Source organism: Stomoxys calcitrans, chromosome 1 (genome assembly GCF_963082655.1).
Source record: "Stomoxys calcitrans chromosome 1, idStoCalc2.1, whole genome shotgun sequence".
NCBI classification, from domain to species: domain Eukaryota; kingdom Metazoa; phylum Arthropoda; class Insecta; order Diptera; family Muscidae; genus Stomoxys; species Stomoxys calcitrans.
Window position 1 is genome coordinate 77,686,932 of NC_081552.1, and position 23,662 is coordinate 77,710,593.

A 23,662-nucleotide genomic window follows, 5' to 3' on the forward strand; every position below is an offset into this window, starting at 1 on the left:
TATTTCTTTTTTTTTAAACAAGTCACAACATCATAAATTTTATTTAAAATATAAAGGCCTAAAACTAACGCAATTCGTATTAAGATTCCTGTCTTTCTTTTATCAAAATCATCAACAATAAACTGACAGTACTGAGTTTTAACTAAATTATAGCATTAAATCAATTAACTTAATCTTCTAATTTTTAACTTTCTGGTTACATGAAACGAACACTGAACACTAGAACTTGCAAAGAAGGATAATCAAATTAATATAAATAAAAACGGTTAAGCCTGGCCTACCTAAGGGAGCTCTCTTAGAAGGGACACACTGTTGGGAATAGACACCCTACAAACGCGTACTCATGAACGTTTTGCAAATTCTATCACATAAAAACAAGTAAAAAAAAACGTAAGCTAAAACTTAGGATATATGAAAAAAATATAAAAAAAATGGTCAATAAATAATAATGTAAGAAATAAATATGATGGTAAAAATAAAGTAGAAGGTAGTTAAAAAATCAAAATATAATAATCATGTCAATATCCTCATACAAAAAAAAAAGGTAATGAAAAGTTTGATTACTATTGCATTATAACCCCAAGGTTTTAATCTTTCGGTATCATCTATTTCGGGAGGAGAATAAAACGTTTCGTCATCAGTCGAATTCGCCTTTTCAAAGTAAAGGTTAGTATGTGTGCGTGACTTCATATAATTTCAAATTCAAAGTCGTTGGAGGTGTTCAACTGGTGGTACCTTTTGCCATCACCAAAACAAAAGTGTACGGCCGAATACAAGCAAAGATTCCGCTTTCCAGAGATAACTGGGATAGTTCCCCTAATTTGGATAGCCTGATGGCAACAATTGTGCACCTCTGGATTAACGTTGACCACCGATTTTTCATCCAACCAAACCTCTCGGTCTGGACAACAACGGACGGAATTTCCTCTCTCGCCCTCTTTTGGGCACAATAAACTAAAAAGCGGCCTACCTTTATAACCACCAGATGAAACGGTGGCGTTTGCGGTAATCACCGTTCAATGTGTGTTTCTGAATCGGGGGGAATTCACTTTAGCCTTAACCCAGCCACTTGCACCAACAAAAATTTCGCCTCCTCTCGTCCAGGAGGCTTTATCTGCAAATAACAGGGTTTAAAACACCTTTCGGTCATAGAAATATAACCTAAAAACTCACTTTATCTTATTTGGTATCTTTATTTATTTCTCACAGTCTCGATTAAAACAGCAAAACGACTTATGTCGACACACAAAACACCCACTGGAATTTTCTAAACAAAAAAAACGTCTCCTTAATGACCGCTGCCCAAGATTTTGTTAACTTAACAAAACACTAACCTCTTCCTTATTATTACTTTGCAATTCAAATTTAAATACACATCTCTCAGATATAATGTCATGCACTTTTCTTTTCAACTGACGCCAAAATGCCTAATTAACCCTCTTTTATTACTTTGTTCTCACTCAATCATAAAAATTAGCCATCTTGAGTTAATAGCCATATTGATTTTATGCATTAACTCCGGTTTTAGAACATTTGTAACCCAATAGCTAACATTTAAATTCTCTTAAATCTTTTCGTTTGGAGCGGCTACTTTATATGAATGAAAACCGCTTTATCGTCGTATAGCCGCCCAACAACAATCTCACCCAGTGTAGTAATTCGCCATATGCAATGGCAAATAACATACGCAATGGCAACTCTACGCGTCAGCTGGGCGAAACCCATCTGTTTACTTCGTGGCTCTTGGTAGAAGGCCATAAGGTAATATCGTTCCATCATTTCTCCGCAATTATTTATTAATATTCCTTTCTTCCTCTATTTTCAGGTACCGGGAAACATGCTACGGTGGCCTGCCTGATGCCGTGATTGCAGGTTTATGAAACCCATCCTCTTGGGTATGGATGTATTTCATAAATCCTGACAATCACTTGCATCAGGTCTGCAATCTCTCGGCAGGTTCCCCCTCGCAGAGCTGGGGTTAGCCATCGGGCCACATATAAAAAAGGCAGCCCCAGTTCTCCAACGTTTGCCCGGGGAAGCCGCCGTGAAATAAACACCGCTTCCCCCAGCCTGTAAGAATGGGATCCAGTAATTGACCATTCCAACGAGGGACAATAAGAACAACTGAAAACAAAAAAAAACTTGCGCATGGCAGACCACACGTTCACATTGCTGTCGCTGGTCTGCCGAACGGTGTGCCCAAGTTAATCCCAACTCCTCCTGTCGCAGGAAGGCACTAGGAGTGGGGAGTGTGACGTGGAAGTCGGCCGCCACGCAGACGTAAAGGCCTCTTTATAGGGGACATCCACGCCAATTTTTTTTTTCCTCTGGCACGTGGTATACTAGGGTGTCCCGCAACAGCTAGTATTTGATTGCTATGATTGTTTTTAATGACTAGTTTGTGTGCTATGAAGTTAATCTTATTCCTTTAAAACAATTTTAATAGTCTGTGAATTTTTAGATTGGAAAAACCACACAAAATTATATTTAAATGCGGAGCAAAGAAAAACACGTCCACTCGCCTCTGCTTTCAAATATAGACCATGGGTTTGTCTTTGGAGTAACCAGGTGATACTGGAACTAGTACTTTGTATAGATCCGTAATTGATTTCTTGTGACATTTGTCAATTTTTGAAAAAAAATTTTTGTTTTTATGCTTGCTCTCGGTTTTTTTCTGTCATTCTCCCTACTAAAACAATTTTGGAAGTTTTGTCAGTGATCGATGAGGAGATTTGAACTCATCATCTTATGTTTGGTAGTCTTCCACGCTTCCTCTAGCCCAGTTTTAGCGTTGTTCGACTAAAGTTGAAATTTCCGACCTTCTTAGAGTCAAATAATTTTTTTGCGACCTTTTGAAATTTACACTTAAGACTTTTTGCTTAAATGTGGTACTTTTTCTGCAAAAGTGCGACGTTTACACAATTTGCAGAAAATTATTTTTAATTGAACGTAGAAAAATTCTAAAGCGCTGTTGTCTTGTGGTTTTTTTCTTTACTTTCCAACCGACTTTAAGATGTGTATCCGCCTCCGCTCCCTATTTCTGTCTTTCCTGCATGTGTGAGCCACCAGATGTTTATTCCTATGACTTTCTGTTTGGAGCAACTTCTTGGATTATTTTAAATCCCAGTTAACCTAGGTGGATTATTTCACAATTTTTCTAAAGGTAAAAATATCGTATGACAGACTGTCTCGTTGTTTGGTACTGAATGGTGGGATTTAGATATAACTCCGCGTACATGCATTACCCAATTTTATTTTATAGAGCTTTAACAAGCCCATTAATTAACAAATACTTGAGAAAACTGGATTTCTTTTAATCCAATTTGGACTTTTCTCCACTTTGGTTAGGATTTCTATAAGTCGCGATCGCCCGTTGTTATTGTAACAGTGTGTTGTATTCTATCTCTCGTCAGCTTGTTGTTGTTGAAATTATACACTGAAGCGGCAGCCCTTGCCGATGAAGAACTCCATCGCGTCAATCCGGTACGAACAACCGGCTGCAATGGGATTGACTCGTCTTCTTGATTCTTTTGAAGGTCCCGATCTAAGAAGTCTGCGACTAAGTTGGTGTTCGTCCAGAGGGATCTGAGTCTGTGGGTCTGGCTGGACAGTTAAACAGGTGACGTGTGTTGTGTAGTCCCTGGTCACAATCGGGACATACATCCTGCACGTTGGCACCAATCCTTGCTCTGTAGGAATTGAGGCGGCTGCATCAGCCGGATCGTTATTGAGCCAGAACTAATCTGGTTTGCCGGGGGAGGTCAATTTCTTCAGGTGCAATGGGAGGCGGTCGTTCTCCAAGGGCCACATTCACCCGGTAGCTTTTCACCGTATCTGCTACCGTGTCTACATACATAAATGTTGTCTAGGCCCGCCTGATACGCCGATCCATCTTGAAGTTCTCCCTTGAAGCGCTGGACCTCACACACTAGATCATGTAGATCTTAAGGCTTCTGGGCGCTGAATACCTATGATTTGGATAGTCTCTGCGATAACAGCCCAAAAGGTATTGCTGAGACAGCATGTTGTTATGTTTCGCACGGGTAGAATCTTTGTCTCCTGATGGAGGTGGTCCATTTGAGAACTGAGGTGACAGCCCGACGCAGTTCGAAGGGCGGCATTCTGACAGATCTGAATATTATTCCACTGCGTTGCACATAGCTGACGAGACCACACTGGCGCTGCATAACTTACCACAGACCGGCCAATTGCTTTGTACGTGGTCATCATGGTTTCTTTGCCTGCACCCTAAGTGCTGCCGCCAAGTGACTTGAGGACCTTGTTTCTACTTTTGACTTTATCGCAAATTGCTGTGGCATGAGGAGAATTTGTAAGAGCTGTCAAATGTGACTCCAAGTATTTTGGGACCAATTGATGGTCGGAATTGTCACTCCGTCGACCAACACATTCAGCTCCCTTCGCACCTCATGCGTGTATGTAGTTAACAATGTGGCTGAAGATTTGATGGCAGATATCTTAAGATCTCTAGCAGCGTGTTGGCGATCTCCTCAAATAGTTTGGCATGGCTGACCGTGTCGAATACTTTCTGTAGGTCCAATATCTACGAGGACCGTTCTATCACAAAGAGATGAAGACTTGCCAGGATACGTCATTCAGGAGATCAGGGGATGCAATGGAAATGTCTGGCGAGCTGCTGCACCTCCTCGTAATCCTAGTGGCGGCATCCCCATTCACCGTGCAAAACGTGGAACCTTCAATCTGGTATGCCCCTCTGGTCGTTACCTAGGGGAGAATGCCATGAAACGTGATGCGCATTAAAGTCTCCTAGAACCAGACGATTATGGGCATACAGTAGCCCACTTATGTCGGGCTTGTTAGCTTGGTCATTAACTGGGTGACAACTACCAACCGGCGGTATGTACACGTTGTATAGCTCTATTTTGGCAGTACCGGACTTGAATGTTATCCCCATGCACTCCATGTTGGGGTCACTAGCGCCAAGCGTAGGCGAGATGGATCTATACAGCACTGAATGGTATATCCCGAAGGACAATCCCCCACCGCCATTCCTTTAGCGATCCTTACGTAGCACATTGTATCCGGGACAACTGTGCAAGCTGCAGGTGTTGGTCAGCCTTGTCTCCTGAATCGCTGCAACCATTGTGTTCTTCCGACTTATAAAATCCACTTTCTCATCGATCTTGCCTCTCAGACCATTGCAATTCAAAAAAGATACACTTCCCGGCACTGGCAATATTGGGGCTGGGATGCTGCTATTGCCTCACGGGAGAGGTCTAGGCGTTTCATAGTCCACCGGCGAGGACGCAGAAGGCAACGACGGCGAGGCTTGTGACCCACTGTTGACTATGTTCGCACAGCACCTTGCAACATATTCAGTGTGACTACATTTCGGTAGTGACGTACAGAACAAGATCGGAAATGTACCCACTCTATGCACCGGTTACACGCAACAGAACCAGGGTCCGGTGTTCTTTTCAATCTCCGCACGGACCAGAAGCGTACGGAGAAGGTACTTCGGGATGTTCGTCTTCCATGACGGAAAAAGGACGAACACGTACACTGAGGCGGCAGCCCTTGCCGATGAAGGATAATTTTCACAATAAGATTAAATTTAAATAGAAATCATTTATAAAAAATGTTGGTGGTGCAATCTGTCAGCTGTACCTTTTACTAGTTCGGTAAATACGATAGTATTTAAGAGCCAAATGCATAAATAAGTACATTTCTTGGAATTTGGCGTAAATTGGAACTGCAGGGACAAAATTGGCTTTAAATGTTAGCTACTTAACTAGATGATGGTGCCAACAGGTAGGTTACTGGCTGGACAACTGGGATTGTGAGTGTTCTGATCTTTGTGTTTGGTTCTCACTGATACACACGCCCTTGAAAGCAATCCTCGAATTTCACAATTTTTATTTTAGGCTTTTATTTCTCTCCTTCACAAAACCAGTGCTTTATTTATCGGAAATTTCCACAAAATCTTGTTCCGATCCCACTTTTGAATTTGTCAAAGACGGTCGTTGTGTTAAATAATAGTTTATTAAGACAAATTGGTTTGTTTAATAAAATACAAAAATAAAAGAATTTCAGTAATCCGATACACGTCTGCTCCCGCTCACAGCTCAATGACAAACACTCTCTGTCGTTGGCACACATGTATGATTTTCCACTCACTCACGAGAAAAAATTTTACCCACGCACGTACCACGCTACGACTTTTTTATGTGAGTTCGCGTATCGCAAATTTGCACAAATTTTTAATGGAAGTTGTTCGCGTCCTTTATTTGCCAGCAGAAGAGAACGGGAGAGTGCGAAAGAGCGAGCACAATTTCGAGAGATTGGTAATTGAGAGCTGCAAATTTCTACTAGAGGTTTTTTTCCCAGCAGAAATTTGCAGTATCGAACAGCTGAAAATCAGCTGCTTAATTCAAACAAATAGCAAAAGAGAGCAAGGGCTGAACTTACTCTTCTGAAAAGTTGTACTAAAAAAGTACGCGAACAGACATAATAAAACTTCGTTACAAGGCACATGAGGTGTAAACAAAGAAAAAAGGGTCACAAAAAGATGAAAGTTTCAAAATAAACCATTTAGGGGTAAATTTGACTTCCTAGAGATAAAAACATGAACAAATTAGTTTTAAGTTAAAAATTTTGTTCAGTTTCATTTAATATCAAGCCGAACTTCAAAATTCAGCTACTTCTTACATTTTAAAAGGGTACATAAATAACAATTTGCGCGTTGGCAACGCAATATAAAAATAAAAAAAAAAAAAAATACCAAGTTGGTTTTGATTGAGTTTTTATCCAAAACTATATGTATTTTGTTGTTGTATATCATTTTTTACACATTTTTTTCTTTTATTCTGGTTTGTTGTTTTTGTTCTTTTCTTTGTAAAGCTTACAACTAACACGTGATTTGTAAATAAAAATGAAAAAGTTTTCTTTTTGTTTTTAAAAAGTATCTTAAGAAATGTTATTAATATTTCAATGAAGGAATAATTAGTAGTAGAAAATAGAAATCGGATGTTATTCACGCATTTCAAAGTAACTTAATGAAAACTCTATAATGAACAGATCGGGAAGAGGGACATGGAAGAAATCAAAAAATTTTAAACGCTATGTATACTTATGTGAATCTGAATTAAACTATAAATTGATTTAAAATAAAAAAAACTTCAAAATAACCACCTTTTAAAATTTTAAATTGAAACCCGGTCCCATGGCTAGCTGTCGTTGCTCGATTCCCGAGTTCAGAACAAACCCTGTGTTGGCCGATGATTTCTTGTTGCCTGTGATAATGCCGGATATGAGTTTGCTACCACTGCCGCCTCCAGCAGCCACATCATCACGACCCAACTGTTTGAATTGGGAACCGCCACTAGGCGGTTTGGGCGAAGAGGCCATGGCCTTACGGGCACCCAACTCACTTTTGGCAGGCCATGTGGGAAACATGGATGGATCGATGGGTACAGGCAGCTCCTTAAAGTATTGATGCTTTAGCGCTCCCTCTGCTGTCAGTCTCTGCTTGGGATTGTATGTGAGCAGCCCTTGCAGAAGTTCTATGCCCATATCACTTGTTTTGTCCGCAAAGTGTTTGCGCAGACTCGAGACAGGATAGTCGGCAAATTGAGAATTTTGACTAAGCATGTTTTTCACCGCGGGTAATTCATTGTAACCTGGCCAAATCTTTTCGTTGGGTGTACCCAGTTCCTAGAAAGACATAAATTTAATGAAAAATGGATACATTTGATATTTCTTCTTTGTATTCTTACTTTAAATATCTTATTCAGCTCATCCACTTCGGTTTTGCCAGGGAACAGAGGCGCCATTTGTAGAAATTCAGCAAATATACAGCCCAGCGACCATATATCAATAGGCGTAGAGTACTCTGGTGAGCATAACAGCAATTCTGGTGCCCTGTACCATAAGGTAACCACTAGTGATGTGTACTTCTTAAGGGGAGAACCGTATTCCCGTGCCAAACCAAAATCACCCACCTTTAGGATGCCTTTGTGGGAGAGCAAAAGATTCGACGTTTTCAAATCACGATGCAATATCCAATTGTCGTGTAAGTGGCCCACCGCCCTCAGAAGCTGCTGCGTCAGACATTTTACTTCTCCAGGAAAGAATGATTGCTTTTTCGCCTTCATAGTCTCCATCAAAGACTTTAGATCATGCTCTACATAATCCATTACTATGAAAATTTTATCCATATTTGAGCCGACCACAATTTCGCGCACTGTCACAATATTGGGATGTTGCCCTTTCAGAAGGGTGTTGATCTCACGCAGTGACGTTATGGGGAAACCTTCTTTTTCCTTTTCCATTTTCAAACGCTTGAGAGCGACAATTTCGTTAGTACGTTTGTCTTTGGCCCGGTAAACCACACCATATGTGCCCTCCTCTATGCGGTTGAGACATTGGAATTCCTCAACCGAGCGACAGCCCTGAATCCCTGGGAAATAATTGGGCAGAGGATTGCCTTTGTCGTCCAAAATTGGAGCATCGCTTTGATCATCTGTTTTTTTGCGGTCATTCTCATTGTCACGATTTTCTTTTTCCTCACGGTGAGAATTCGCTTTCATATCCCGTTCTTCCGAGCGTGAACGAGACCTTGATCTACTGCGTGATCCGCTACGACTGCGCGATGTTCTAGATCGCGAATCCGAACGAGAACTGGATCGGGAACGTCGAGAGTGAGAATGAGAGCGTGATCTTGATCTGGAACGGCTGCGTTCGGATGACAGAGAACTTGAGTGAGATCTCGACCTAGAACTGCCCGAATTATATGATTTGGAACGCGACCTCGATCTAGAACGTGTTGGCGTGTGGGAACGGGAGCGTGAATTGGAGCTGGGCGATAATGAAATTGTCTCCGACCTTTTTTTATGCTTATCCACAGATTTGCCTTCATAAGCCTCTTCATCCTCCTTGTATCTACTTTTCATGGCTTTCTTTTTCATTGTCTTAGATTTGCCATCAGCTGGAGATTTTGAAAGTTCACCTATGGATAGAGGACTGTCGGCATCAGAAATTTCTCTCTCACTACCGTGGCCAGTTTTCTTACTCTTCGACTTGGACTTTTTATACCCGCTTTGGTCTGATTGATAGTCATCTGATTCACCACTTTTCTCCTCGTCACTGTCTTGCGAGTCGTCTGAAGAATCCGATTCGGAATCGTCCTCGTCATCGTCGTCTTCCTCTCCGCCTCCTTTGGTTTTCTTTAAGCGTTTGCGTTTCGTTTTCTCTTCCTTCTCATTGTGTTTGCGTTTGATAACATGTAAGCTGGCAGTAACACTGGCCGCCACGGCGGTGGGACTCAAAGTATCCACAATAGTTGTAGAACTACGTTCACGAATTAGTTCACGACGTGCTTCTAATTCTTTGCGAGCAATATCTCGACGTTTATCCTTCTCCTGCTCGGCAGCAAGGATTTTAGCCCGTCTGGCTATCAGTTCGGGATCTTCTGGACTCTTCTTTTCAGCTTCCACCACCACGACAGCAGCTTTGGCTGGCTCACCAGAATCTATTTCTATTACCTCATCTTCATCTTCCACATAACGCTTGGCATGCTTGTCCTTATGACGCTTATGTTTTTTGCGTCTTCGTTGATGCTCCCCATCCGAAGTGTCCTCAATGTATTCTGCCGTATCGTTATTTTCCCTGTCTTTTCGTCGGGCTTTATGACGCTCCGACTTCAAGGATTTGCCTTCTCGTTCATCGTATAGGCGTTCGGGGCGTTCATAAACGTCATCCACTTCAATAACTTCGCCCTTAACATATTTATGACGCTTGCTCAATAGGCGAGAACGCAGATCTTGTTCCAGACTTTCGGGATCTTTGGGCTGATCGTAGTATTTACGCTGTTCATAATGTTTATGGCTGGCAAGAGCGCGGGCATTATCATAGGCTTGTTGGTGATGCCGCTGTTGCTGATGGTAATCGTCGGTGGGTGTTTGATGGTGATGATGGTGGTAATGCGGAGGTGGATAATGTGTGCGCTGCTGCTGCATATGATACTGATGATATTGATGTTCGTGTCCATGATGGTAGCCACCTCCACCTCCTACATCTTGATGATATATATTGCCAACGCCGCCGCCTCGAGATCTTGAATTGTTCTCTCCCACACCCATATGATCGTAGTGTTTGTGATAGCGCTTGTCGTTGTTGGACAAATATTCCTCACGGTCATAGGACCGTTTCATATCTTTTCTATCCAAATCGCTGCCACGTCGCTCATGTCTTTCATCGCGTTCCCTATAGTCCTTCTTGTCGCGTGCCGAACCTTCAGTATAACGCTCCCTTTCCTTTTGTCTGCGTTCTTTGGAATGTTTTTTGTCTTTGGATCTTTCTTTACGCCTTGAACCCGATATGTCTCTGGCCACTTGAGCCTGAGGCGGCTTAATGTCCAAAGAATCTGTGTCATGCTCCTCGTCATCACCACTAAAAAAATAAGAAAATAAAATGGAACAAATATTTCGTAGTGTTTAGAATTTGGAACGATAAAAAAGAAAAGTGAAATTGCTAAGGATTATTCATATTTTTAAAAGAATTCAAAAGACCACACTTTTTGTTTGGCGTAGTTCCCTTTCCATTGTTTATTAAGAGAAACTTCTAAGCTTTGTGCCTTGATATTCAACTTTGGCTGCCAGTGGTTCCAGTTTCCAAAATTGATTAGCGGCATGCAGGAGTAGCAGCTCATCATATGTATGTAGGAATATTGCATCCACTCGCATCACGCAATGCATTTGATCTAGCTTCGCAATGGCCAATAAGAATATGAGAGTTATTGTTTGTTGTTGTTGTTTGTGAGGTATTAAAATCGAAAGAATTGTCAAAATATATCTCGTTTTATATCGCTATGTTGTTAGTTTGGTTTTTTTATTTACCCGTGATGATAATTTACTTTCTTACTTGTTGTTGGCTGCATGCTTTGCTTTTGGAATTGTATTGGTCTGCACAAAAAAAACGAAACAAAAAAAGGAGAAAGAGGAATCAGAATTTTTGAATCGCCACAAAAGATTTCCATGATTAATAATTGACTTTGGTCGAATGATAGTAAACCAAATCAATTGTTGTTGGTTTTGTATTGCTGCTATTTTAGCATATCGATGGCTAAATATTAAAAAGGCCTAACTCGATTTTTTTTGTTACTTTACTGGAGAAGGAGTAAACTTGATATATGCCTTTTTGAAATCGTTATAACTCTGCTATTAGCAATTGTATCCGCCCGTCCGGCCGGGTGCGTCTGACTTTTGTCTTCAAGAATAATCTAAAAGCGGTCACTATATTTTTTGCTTCTATGCAGGAGAAGGAAAAAACTTGACATAGTCCGTTTTTTGACCTCATTATAAATCCCTTATTTGCAATTGTATCACCTGAGGGAAGGTGCATCTTCGTGAATAAACCAAAAACTTAATTTAGGAAAAAATTGAGTAAGACACTTTTTTATATCAAGTCATCGATATATAGTGGTAAACAAAATAATAGGGACGCAAGCTACTAAGAATAATAAAAGAGTAAAAAAACATGATTACTTCTGTAACAGGCTGAACCTGATTATTCACTCACTGGCACGCATGAAAACGTTGTTTTTACTTATGAATTCTCCACTATTTGTAACCCAAATTGATAGGGGAGAGAAAACCAAATGGTTAACACACATTCATATGCTATATTGCAACATTCGTTTCGTAAATTAAAGCATTAACTCCTAAAAAGGCCCAACTCAAATTACTGGAAAACAATGCTCGAAGATTTCAGGAATAGTTGCGAAAGCTTGTCTTTCCTTTACTACACCTATCTCTCCTATCTGTCTAAGCCACTCCAACTCTTCTATAATTGAACGAATTTCGCTTGATTGTTGCTAAACAGCAATGAAGTAACCTTCTTGATGTGTCCAGTACTAGTTCTTTCTACCCAAAAGCACCCACAATCATCTAGTTTAGGACATTCCGTATAAAAGTCTATGTAACATTTTTTTACCAGGTTTGTTGTAGTTCCAATCGGTTGTATGAGATACAGGAACAGCACTTTCTACGTTCTGTTTTATTACAACTAATGGTACACTTTATATATGCTTCCTAGACAAATTGATGCGACCGCTACCGTATGTTTTATTATTTATTTCACATACAACAAAATTTAAAATCTTATAATTACAGAATGTGATTAGAATTTTTATTCTAAGAAAAGGGAACATTGAGTTTAGTTTTGTATTTTTGCAAAAGATTACCTATAAAAAGGATCCCAAATATCTTTCTGATCGACTCATATTTACTGGAATAAAACCCTTGAGACCAGGGCTGCGGAGTTGGACTATTGAGCCGGAGTCAGAGTTTGATTCGGAGTTGAGCAAGCTTGCCCCAACTCCGAACCGCTCTGACTCCGGCTAAATACTCCGACTCCGACTTAGGAATAGACTCCGCAGCCCTGGGGCCGATTCACTGTATACGTGAACGAGTAAAATTGTTCGAAAAATTTTTGAGCATAATCGAGTATCAGTTGTTCGAAATCCACTCGTGAGCTCTGGAGCAATCGAATAGAATCGTTGCTTCATATAAATATATAAATAAAACAAAAGTAAAAATATAAGTTTTTGAGTGTGATTATAATATAAAATAAATACATACTTTTTCGTATTTAGGAATAATTTATGGAAAATAAATGGGCTACAATACGGATGAATTGGGTCATTTCATCATTTGGCAAAAAATTCCAAATTGTAGCCAAGGGAAGGCAACATTTAAAGAACAAATGATGCCAAATCCTAGGGAAATGTAAGAAACGGCCAATTGCAACTTTGGTGGTACCGTGGTGGACGTGAGCCCTTTGAAGCTTCGCTCAAATCAATTAAAGTAAATGCAATTTATTATCGTTAAATCATGTTGATCGCTGTTTTGGAGCCGTGGGCAAGCAAATATTTCGGTCGCAGACCATGGACGTACCAACAAGACTCGGCACTTTAGCACGTGTGAACCAAGAATGACAAAACAAATTATGTTTCGTACTTCATTTGGTCCACAGAGTGGCTGTCCAATTTGCCACATGCCAATCCGACGGACTTTTTTTATTAAGGCCACCTTTGAGAGCAAGGTAAGGACTACAAAATATGCCCGTATGGATGCGCTGAAGAAATATATTGTACGGAAATGGGCCAACACACCGGCAGATTACATTCGTGCTGCTTGCAATTCGTTTCTTTAACGACTCAGAATAGAAGATAATGGCAAAAGTGAATAGAATCAAAAATATTTTCACACAAAATGTGATCGTTTGCCAGCTACCCAGTTAATCTAAATAACAAGCATTTGTTATTAATGTTTTATTTAGATTATTTATGTACGCTTTATTCGGCAGTGATCTTGGATCACTTTTATCTATCATTTCTCTGCGAATACGCACAAAGTTATTGTCCTCTTCAGAATCAGAAGACGGCAAGCACAACAAAAGCAATGTAACCATGCTTTTTTTATTTATAAATTCACGTTTGTTTCCAAACATTTCAATAGATTCAGTTTTTACAAAAGCCGGTTAGATGTTAATTTTCATTTGTGTGTTTTTGTGTTGTTTTGTTTTCCACAAACATACATATGTTCAATCAACTCTGGTGCAAAAAATAATTGGTAGTCATTTGTGCGGTAATACATCCATTCAATACGTAACAAAATCTTTTTCGATACAAAAGTGTACTCGATCCCGTATACGATAATTCGGCCCCTGCTTGAGACGGCATAGTCGGAATGACAATTCTTCGTCGGTGCGTAATGTACATATACATTCAAAAATGAACTTATAAACTTTTTCAGGACATGGATACTGTCTCTCAAATGTAATAGCCGTCTATCAGTACATCACATTGCAATATAAATGTAGAAGCCAGCGCATGACACACGGTTCAAACTCTTAATGTTTGTCAGGTGAATTGGGCATATGCAAAATATTTCCAGGAACATCTCATTAAGGAACACCAGGGGCAATTCTATCGCATCAATGAGCGCTGTCTGATTCAAGTTTTGCTTTAAAAATAAGAGATTCCTTTTTGTAGCAGTCCGCTCTCTGAGTAGCTGAGTCAAACATCTTGGGAAAGAAGTTCAGCATGACTGAGTACAAATATCGCCAGAATAAGTGACGTGATAACCACTCGTGAATTTTTTTTTTGATGTTCTACCGAATGCTCGCGCTACACAATTAACTTAACTTTACCTTTTATTTCTTTGAAAATAGGCTGAGTTAATATCGTCTCAAATTCAAAGAAAAGGGACGTAACCATTGTATCTTTTTGATCACGTATATGGTGATTCTATTTATTTATAATTAATCAATCCAACTCCCTAAGTGGGATGGATATACATTGATAGGACGGAAGTTGACGCAAAAAAAAAGGATATCAAAAATATTTAGAATTTAGATACTTGAACTGGTGATTAAAGAATCCTTCTAACATCGGGCGGAACCGACTATATAATCCCTACACCACCGAGTCTAAATACATACTACTTTCAATATACAAAGACTACGTTGAAATTAAGTCAGACTTTAATTTTGCATAACTATTGAAAAACTGAATAGAACCGTGTAAGATTTTTTTTGATAGGACTTAAATGGTCGCTACTACAGACATTAAGGGCTCTGTTGGATGAAAGATATATCGGAGATTTATCTAAATCCGGACCGACTTTAGCACACGTACTAGGACGTTAAATAAAACACCTCACGCTAAATTTCATAAAAATCGAACCAAAATTGTGGCGATTACAGCCTTATAAGGCCATATCGGATGAAATATATATATATATATATATATATATATATATATATATATATATATATATATATATATATATATATATATATATATATATATATATATATATATATATATATATATATATATATATATATATATATATATATATATATATATATATATATATATATATATATATATATACGGGAGCTATCTATAAATCTGATCCGATTCTGATGAAATATTGCCTACATTGGGAAGTCAAAAAAACCTCTTCGTGTCCAATTTGGTAAAGATTAGACCAAAAAACTCCCAGGGAATTTATTGCTCCCTCGAATATATTTTGATTGAATGAGGAGAGAAAAAATTTGAGAGCAAGAATTTCGAGTTTTCGAATATAGCTGTTTTGCTTCAGCTGTTTTATTTTGGCTAAAAATTTGAATATTAAATGTATTGTTGAAAAAGTTTATAAACATGTTTAGTGTTGCTTTGGCAATGTTTGTGTTATATTTATTATACCCTCCACCATAGGATGGGGGGTATACTAATTTCGTCATTCTGTTTGTAACTACTCGAAATATTCGTCTGAGACCCCATAAAGTATATACATTCTTGATCGTCGCGACATTTTATGTCGATCTAGCCATGTCCGTCCGTCAGTCTGTCTGTCGAAAGCACGCTAACTTCCGAAGGAGTAAAGCTAGCCGCTTGAAATTTTACACAAATACTTCTTATCAGTGTAGGTCGGTTGGTATTGTAAATAGGCTATATCGGTCCATGTTTTGTTATAGCTGCCATATAAACCGATCTTGGGTCTTGACTTCTTGAGCCTCTACAGTGCGAAATTCTTATCCGATTGGAATGAAATTTTGAACGACGTGTTTTAATATGACATTCAACAACTGTGCCGAGTATGGTTCAAATCGGTCCATAAACTGATATAGCTGCCATATAAACCGATCTTGGGTCTTGACTTCTTGAGCCTCTACAGTGCGCAATTCTTATCCGATGTGAATGAAATTTTGCACGACGTGTTTTTTTATGATACTCAACAACTGTGCCAAGTATGGTTCAAATCGGTCCATAACCTGATATAGCTGCCATATAAACCGATCTTGGGTCTTGACTTCTTGAGCCTCTAGAGTGCGCAATTATTTTCCGATTGGAATGAAATTTTTCACGATGTGTTTTGTTATGATATTCAACAACTGTGCCAAGTATGGTTCAAATCGGTTCATAACCTGATATAGCTGCCATGTAAACCGATCTGGGATCTTGTCTTCTTGAGCCTCTAGAGGTCGCAATTATTATCCGGATCCTCTCATGACCATCAACATACGTGTTTATTATGGTCTGAATCGGTCTATAGCCTGATACAGCTCCCATATGAATCGATCTCTCTAATTTACTTCTTGAGCCCCCAAAGGGCGCAATTCTTATTCGAATTAGCTTACATTTTACACAGGTCTCCAACACATAATTTAATTGTGGTCCAAGCCGGACCATATCTTGATATCGCTCTAATAGCAGAGCAAATCTTTTCTTATATCCTTTTTTGCCTAAGAAGAGATGCCGGGAAAAGAACTCGACAAATGCGATTCATGGTGGAGGGTATATAAGATTCGGCCCGGCCGAACTATGCACGCTTTTACTTGTTTTTCATTAATATTGCTGTTTTTAATTCAAGCTCGAGGTCTTTCCTTTGCCTTTTTCTCCACGATACTTTCACTACTTAGTAGTGCGGTAGCTTCATCTGATGTTATTATTTTCCTTATATCCTTTTCTGTTTTCCGTACGTTGCATGTATTAAGTTTTTTTATTTCATGTTTCTGTTTGATTAGTAGGTTAAGAATTTTTTTATGAAAATTGTAAATATGTGTGTGTAGAGACTTTGTGAACGTACGGATAGGTACTTGCCGACTTCGTTTAGAAAATCTTGCCTACATTTTTGGTTGCATTTCTAATAAAGTTTGGGGTTATACTATATTTTCTGCATCTAATAACGAATACTATTGTGGATGAAGTGTGAATTAAAAACAACAATTTTGAATAAATAAGGTCGAGTTAAAAATAATCAACATTTTATTTTTAATAGTGCACAATTATGGCCTATAGCTTTGTCACGATCAGTGTCGCTACTGAAGAATTATTTTCTACCAAAATTTAAGAAAAATCCTACCAAACCCAACCAAATCCATGACTTTATTTTGCACTCTTAATGAATACACGGAAACGACAAGAAGTGAATAAATTTTGAGTTAACCCCTGCGATTTTGTCAGCAATTAACATGGTATTAATTTGATGGAAAAACCTACCAAAAATTAAGGTCAGCCTACCAACCTACCAAGATAATAAAAACCTAACAAATTTGGTAGCCAAATTTCAGCCAAATCGGATAGGAATTGCGCCCTCTAGAAGCTCAAGAAGTCAAGTCCCCAGATCGGTTTATATGGTAGCTATATCAGGTTGTGAACCGATTTGAACCATACTCGGCACAGTTATTGGATAACAAAACACGTCAAGCAAAATTTCATTCCAATCGGAAAATAATTGCGCACTCTAGAGGCTTAAGAAGTCAAGACCCAAGATCGGTTTATATGGCAGCTATATCAAAACATGGACCGATATGGCGAATTGACAATCCCAACCGACCTACACTAATAAGAAGTATATGTGCAAAATTTCAAGCGGCTGGCTTTACTCCTTCGGAAGTTAGCGTGCTTTCGACAGACAGACAGACGGACATGGCTAGTGCTCGAATTCGAGATATTCAATGGTAAAACGCTGTTAATCACTGCGGCAACGATTACCATAGACGTAACGCAAAATTCTATGAAAACAGGATAGAAGCTTACGGTGGTTACAGGAATTTGCTCCTGAATAAATTTCTAAACCATATTAAATATGTGTAATTAAAAGAAAATGTGCTAAGAAACGTTTAATATGCTCTGGAAGAATTGAATGTAATTTATACAATCTTCTAATCTCTCATTATCCGGTTACAATTTGTCGTATCGATATTCTTCTGGCTAAGGAATATGCTTATTACTTATGCTAACGACAAACTTTAACCGGCAGATGGATGCCGGTAAGTGACTCATCGTCCCGATAAATACAGCTGTGTTTTGTTTTACCGATTACTGCATAATATAACAGTGTATTCGCGTACCTATTCAGTAACAATTTGCCAATAAAAATTTGCAAAAGAGTAAGAAACTTCTGTTGGGGGAAAAACATCTGACAGAAATTTGCAACCTCCCATTTACAAAACTCTCCAAATATTTTTCGCTCTCAAACTATCTCTTACAAAAAAAAAAACGAATCACTTTCCGTAAAAGTTTGTGCAAATGTGTTGCAAATGTGTTGCGTAATGTTGTCATATCTCCTAAATTACCTAAAAAGCACCAAATTTGTTAATCAGAGGTTTATCCCCACGATAAATTAATAGTTTATATAATATTTCGCGACTAAATAAATAATGTTGCGGTAAGCTAACACGAACTTTATTTTTTCTACGAGAAATACCCCCAAGAAATAAAATCGATTTTGGAAATGACATTTGAAAGTGTGATGTGAATTTCAGTGAAGAGTCCAAATCAAAACCAAGAAGTGAATCCGAATCAGATGTATCGATAGTATATTATATAAAGGAATATTGCGATCATTAGGTATTGTGATCATTACCAAATATTCAGTTTTATTGATATTCATGAGGATTTTATTTAAGTTGCTCACTCACAGACTGGACCAATGTCCTCATTTAGTTGTGTAAGGCACAACTCCATGGATTTGGTATTTTCAAATAAATCCAAATACATTTTTTCTTTAACATAATGATAGAGTAGATATTGAATTTTATAAATCTATAAAAAATTGGACTTAATAAAGAAACCATATCCAAATTCTACCCAACCTTAGGTCCCATGTTTTATGTGTTCAGATATTACAATAAAGTTAACATAGGTGGGCCACAAACTGTTTAAATACTTGTATCCTCTTAATAGTCTTCAGTTTTAGTAAAGTTTTTTATTTTAAAAACATAAATATTAGACATGCAAAGTCAGGTTCATGCGTCACGAAAAAACAATTTTTTATTTTTTGAGTGGAAAATTTTTTTTACATTTTATATATTGTTCGACATCGCGCTTCGAGTGCTCCTTCGTGTTAACAAACTATGAAAAATTTATAATACACTGAAAAAAGGTTATAGCAAAATATTTTCTGTAGCGTGCGTCAAGGTTTGATCTGTCACCAACACTTAAATATCAAAACTTAAAATTTTTTATTTTGTTCATCAACAGCAAGTTTAAAAACAATTTTAATATTACGGACGAAGCTAGTGGGATGCTAGATGGGGTTAAAATGTTGTTTCGATTTCATTATATTGGGCTGCCCAAAAAGTAATTGTCGGTAATATAGTAGTAATATAGTCGGCGTTGACAAATTTTTTCAACAGCTTGTGACTCTGTAATTGCTTTCTTTCTTCTGTCAGTTATCAGCTGTTACTTTTAGCTTGCTTTAGAAAAAAAGTGCGCGAAATTTTGTTTACATTTGTTTGTTTGGCGTCAATTTTAATATGGGTACCACATGTATTGAAAGAAATTCATTTAACAAACCGAATCAACGCTTGTGATATGCTCCTTAAACGCAATGAATTCGATCCGTTTTTAAAACGAATCATAACTGGAGATGAAAAATGGATTGTTTACAACAACGTTAGTCGAAAACGATCATGGTCCAAGCATGGTGAACCAGCTCAAACCACTTCAAAGGCTGATATCCACCAAAAGAAGGTTATGCTGTCTGTTTGGTGGGATTGGAAGGGTGTGGTATATTTAGAGCTGCTTCCAAGGAACCGAACGATTAATTCGGAAGTTAACTGTCAACAATTGGACAAATTGAATACAGCCATCAAGGAGAAGCGACCAGAATTGGTCAATCATAAAGGTGTCATATTCCACAAGGACAACGCTAGACCGCACACATCTTTGGTCACTCGCCAAAAACTGAGTGAGCTTGGCTGGGAACTTTTGATGCATCCACCATATAGCCCTGACCTTGCACCATCAGACTACCATTTATTTCGATCTTTGCAGAACTCCTTAAATGGTAAAACTTTCGGCAATGATGAGGCTATAAAATCGCACTTGGTTCAGTTTTTTGCAGATAAAGGCCAGAAGTTCTATGAGCGTGGAATACTAAATTTGCCAGGAAGATGGCAAAAGGTTATCGAACAAAATGGCAATTGTATATTTGATTAAAGTTCATTTTAAGTTTTATTAAAAATCCATTTAATTTTTTTTTAAATCCGCAATTACTTTTTAGGCAACCCAATAACCCAAAACTGCCATTCGATTTGTGGAGCTCTCAGAGGTTTTATTATTTGTCCGATTTGGCTAGAATTCGGTAAACGAGTTACAATTTCGCCTTCGAATACCCATATTTAATAAGACCCGAAGAATTCCATATAAGCACATATTCTAATTTTCCTTTTAAGCCCATAAATGTCTCAATTTTTACCAATACCCAAATAGTGCTCTGATGCCTCCATAATAAAATATAACTACCATACGAGCCAATATCCGTTTTTTGCTTTTAAAGGCCATAAACTACTTATCAAAATATAAAATTCATATATAATTGAATATAAATTCATAAATAGATCTAAAAGCACAGCCCCTCATAAATGTTGTTAATTCGCGATAACACACACTTTTCCGTTAAAATAAATAAAACTCTTTTTCGTTTATAGGTTCACGGCTTTAGACAAAAAATTGTTAAAGTTTTTGGTTGTTTAAACACAAATTTAAAATTGTCGTTTGTTTATCCTTAAATCATAGAATATCATTTTTGAGGTTAATTACGCAAAATTCGATTGAAATTGCCAAAATATACACTAACCTCGAAAGACACTCCCTTTTTGTGTATCGTAGATCAAACAACTTTGTGACAATTTTTTATAATGTATGGGAGAAAATGTTTTTCATTCGAAAGTATTTCATAACCCTAAATTTATTATAAGTAGATTTTTTCACATCGCAAAAAATACATTTCGACCGAAAATTGCGTAAATATGTAGCGTTCGTCGTCGGAGGATTCCCCCATATATACTTAGTGCCGAATGTGCCGAATCTACCTATGGATGTCAATAACGTATAACATAAAAAGAAGCGGATCTGAAATGGATCTCTGTGGAACACCGCAAAAAATATGGGAAGAGTTAGAGATTACACTATTAGATAATACAAATTGGGAACAATTATTTGAAAACGATTTAATAAGATTGCAAGCCGTGTGCGAAAATTGAAAATAAGAATATAGTTTTGAAAGCTAAATCGGCCCTAGCCTTAACAGTAATTTTAAAGAAAATTTTTCGATTATTAAGCTCATCTCGAAAGAGAAATTACCGTCGTCGTAGCATTCAAAGCCCTGAACACAACTTTGAAAAGATGTTGTATGCCCGGCACGGGATAGCTGCTTAGGTTCGATCTGTATGGTGTTCAATGCTGGTACGAGAATCTTAGCTGCGAGCTACCTGCCGCGTTCACAGGTTGCGGATAATGGAATGTTCCATACGGAGTAGATGCAACGGCAGTCGCCGAAAATCAGCGGTATTGAGCGGAGAGTTTCAGTGAGAGGCCGGGCGGCAGCGCCTCTTGCACAAACACTGAGTGGCTATGATGCTTGATATGACAAGGCGGGTTATTGGCGCCTTCAAATATCCAAATAACCTGTTCCCACGGACCGGAACGAGCTTGCTCACCTACAGGAGCTTGACGAGGATCGCCACCTCCTCATGAATGTGTGGCTACAACAACAACAACAGCTAGGGTGTACAGTTATTTGTATTTTTGCATTAATCTTTCATTTGAAAATGTAGGTTCAACCATTAATACGAAAGGTGTTGTCAATTAATCGATTTATATGTCTAATTAAATTTTTTGAGATTTTATTCTTCAAATATTTCTCATATATGTATGTCGATTTGATTTGTAAAAAAGGCTCATTTAATCTTCCTCTTTGAATAAAAGCAAAAAATTCTCATTCTCAATCGAATGAAACTTTCCCAAGTAGGGCTCAAATGATCGAAAAAATTTAGACAAAAGACACAATCAATTTGTTTTTAAGATTTTTTTTAACATCAATCAATTAACCATTCTAAATTTTCAGATTATTTGTTTATTTCAATGAATATAATTTTCAATTGTTCGTCACGAATAATGGATTAATCGAGTGTACACCCAAGTGTGTGTATGCTCTGCACCGAAAAAAAATTGATACCGCATGGTACCAATAATATTGATAGTAAGGCAATACCGTGCATTAATACCAAAAACAATACTGTATGGTATTTATAACGCTTTGCGCCACCCATACCACACGGTAATGTTTTGGTATTAATTTACTATCAATACCGTTGGTATCAATTTTTAGTTCAGAAACATTCAAACAACATCAACACAACTTACCAACGATGCACAAAGCTATGTGTATGCCCTGGAAGCAATTGTAGGTTTATGGACAAGAAATCCATCGCTACAACAAACACATCAAATTGAAAAGGAGTCAGCTAGTAGTGCGAAGTGTCAAATTTGGTTAGTGTTGTATGCATTCCATAGAGATGATTTCTTCGGATAGGTGAAACCTACCAATGTACGAACTTTGAAGCCCCCAGACATAAAAATTTCTAATGGTGGCCCCCATAAAAAAGGGCTCGAAACGCGTAGATTATTGTTCGATGTGTTGTATATTTTACGGTTTTAATTTTTCCATGGCATAGAAAATGTTTCTATCATTCAGCTCATCTCGAAAGAGAAATCGACACACAACTAGATGTTTTATGGTTGCTTGCAGTTATCCAGTTGCTTCATAAATGTACAGAAAATACAGTAATCAAACCGCTAGAATCTATTTGAAAACATAGGCACCCCTTTGCAAGCAGCAAAGCAATAACCAAAACTCTATCTGCTTATTTCCATTTCACCTTGATGTTAATGATCCAACATTTTTCTTGCAAAGGAATTGGAAAGCCAAAGGCAGCATAGACTCCTCATGTTTTTTTAATTGTCAGGGCTCGGAGGCCATTCATTGGTAGGATGTTGATATTTTAAAGGAGGCCACCATAGCGCAGAGATCAGCTTGTCCGCCTTTGAAGCTGAACACCTGGGTTCGAATCCTGGCGAGAAGATCAGAAAAAATTTGTTTAGTGGTGGTTATCCCCTCCTAATGCTGGCGACATTGGAGAGGTACTTTGTCGGGTAAAAACTTCTCCCCAAAGAGGTGAAAATTTTTTTTCGGTCGCCCCTGCTAATGCTGGCGACATTTGAGAGGTACTTTGCCATGTAAAAACTTTTCCCCAAAGAGGTGTCGCTCCGCGGCACGCCGTTCGGACTCGGCTATAAAAAGTAGGCCCCTTATCATTGAGCTTAAAATTGAACCGGACAGCACTCATTGATATGTGAAAAGTTTACGCCTGTTCCTTATGGAATGTTCATGGGCAAATTTGCAAAAATTTAGCAGTTTTAACGGAAGTGTTACAATACCAATGGTGCTATTCTGTAACTCTTAACGAAAATTGTTGCTCATTTTGTCATTTTGTCGACAAAAATCATTTCGTAAACAGCAATCATTATTAAGTTGGGAAAAGTTATATTAATACCAATTTATTTGTATAAAACTGTTTTTTTTTTCACATTACCAAAAGTGCGCTTATTAATTGATTGTGCACCCATATCCGAAATTTTTTACGAAATCAATAGAAAAATACTAAAAAGTCCATGTAAATAATGAGTTTTATCTTTAAAGCAAACACCAAAGTTAACGTCGTCGTCGCTTAGTTAACGATTTTCTATTTGTTAACCAAAACAGCTGATTTAAACGATGTCCATTATCGTTAAAAGTGGCAACAGAATACAAAAATTGTTAAC

The 23,662-nt window shown here is 38.1% G+C and overlaps 1 protein-coding gene and 1 long non-coding RNA gene across 6 annotated transcripts in view; both read right to left on the reverse strand.

Moving 5' to 3' along the window:
- Positions 1-201: 201 nt before the first annotated feature.
- Positions 202-2,353, reverse strand: LOC131995253 (uncharacterized). Its single transcript, XR_009397320.1, has 3 exons — positions 1,335-2,353; positions 1,174-1,267; positions 202-1,114 (listed from the first exon to the last, which is right to left on the reverse strand). It is a non-coding gene; the product is annotated as an uncharacterized LOC131995253 (long non-coding RNA).
- A 4,411-nt stretch (positions 2,354-6,764) lies between these two features.
- Positions 6,765-23,662, reverse strand: part of LOC106093761 (serine/threonine-protein kinase PITSLRE) — a 45,246-nt gene continuing 28,348 nt past the window's right edge. For all 5 annotated transcript variants that reach the window (XM_013260905.2, XM_059360044.1, XM_013260904.2 and 2 more), the window contains 2 exons: positions 7,755-10,428; positions 6,765-7,692 (listed from right to left, as the gene is read on the reverse strand). In XM_013260905.2, coding sequence (XP_013116359.1) covers positions 7,174-7,692; positions 7,755-10,428 — 3,193 coding nt within the window. In that variant the 3' untranslated portion in view covers positions 6,765-7,173. The remainder of the gene's footprint in view (positions 7,693-7,754; positions 10,429-23,662) is intronic.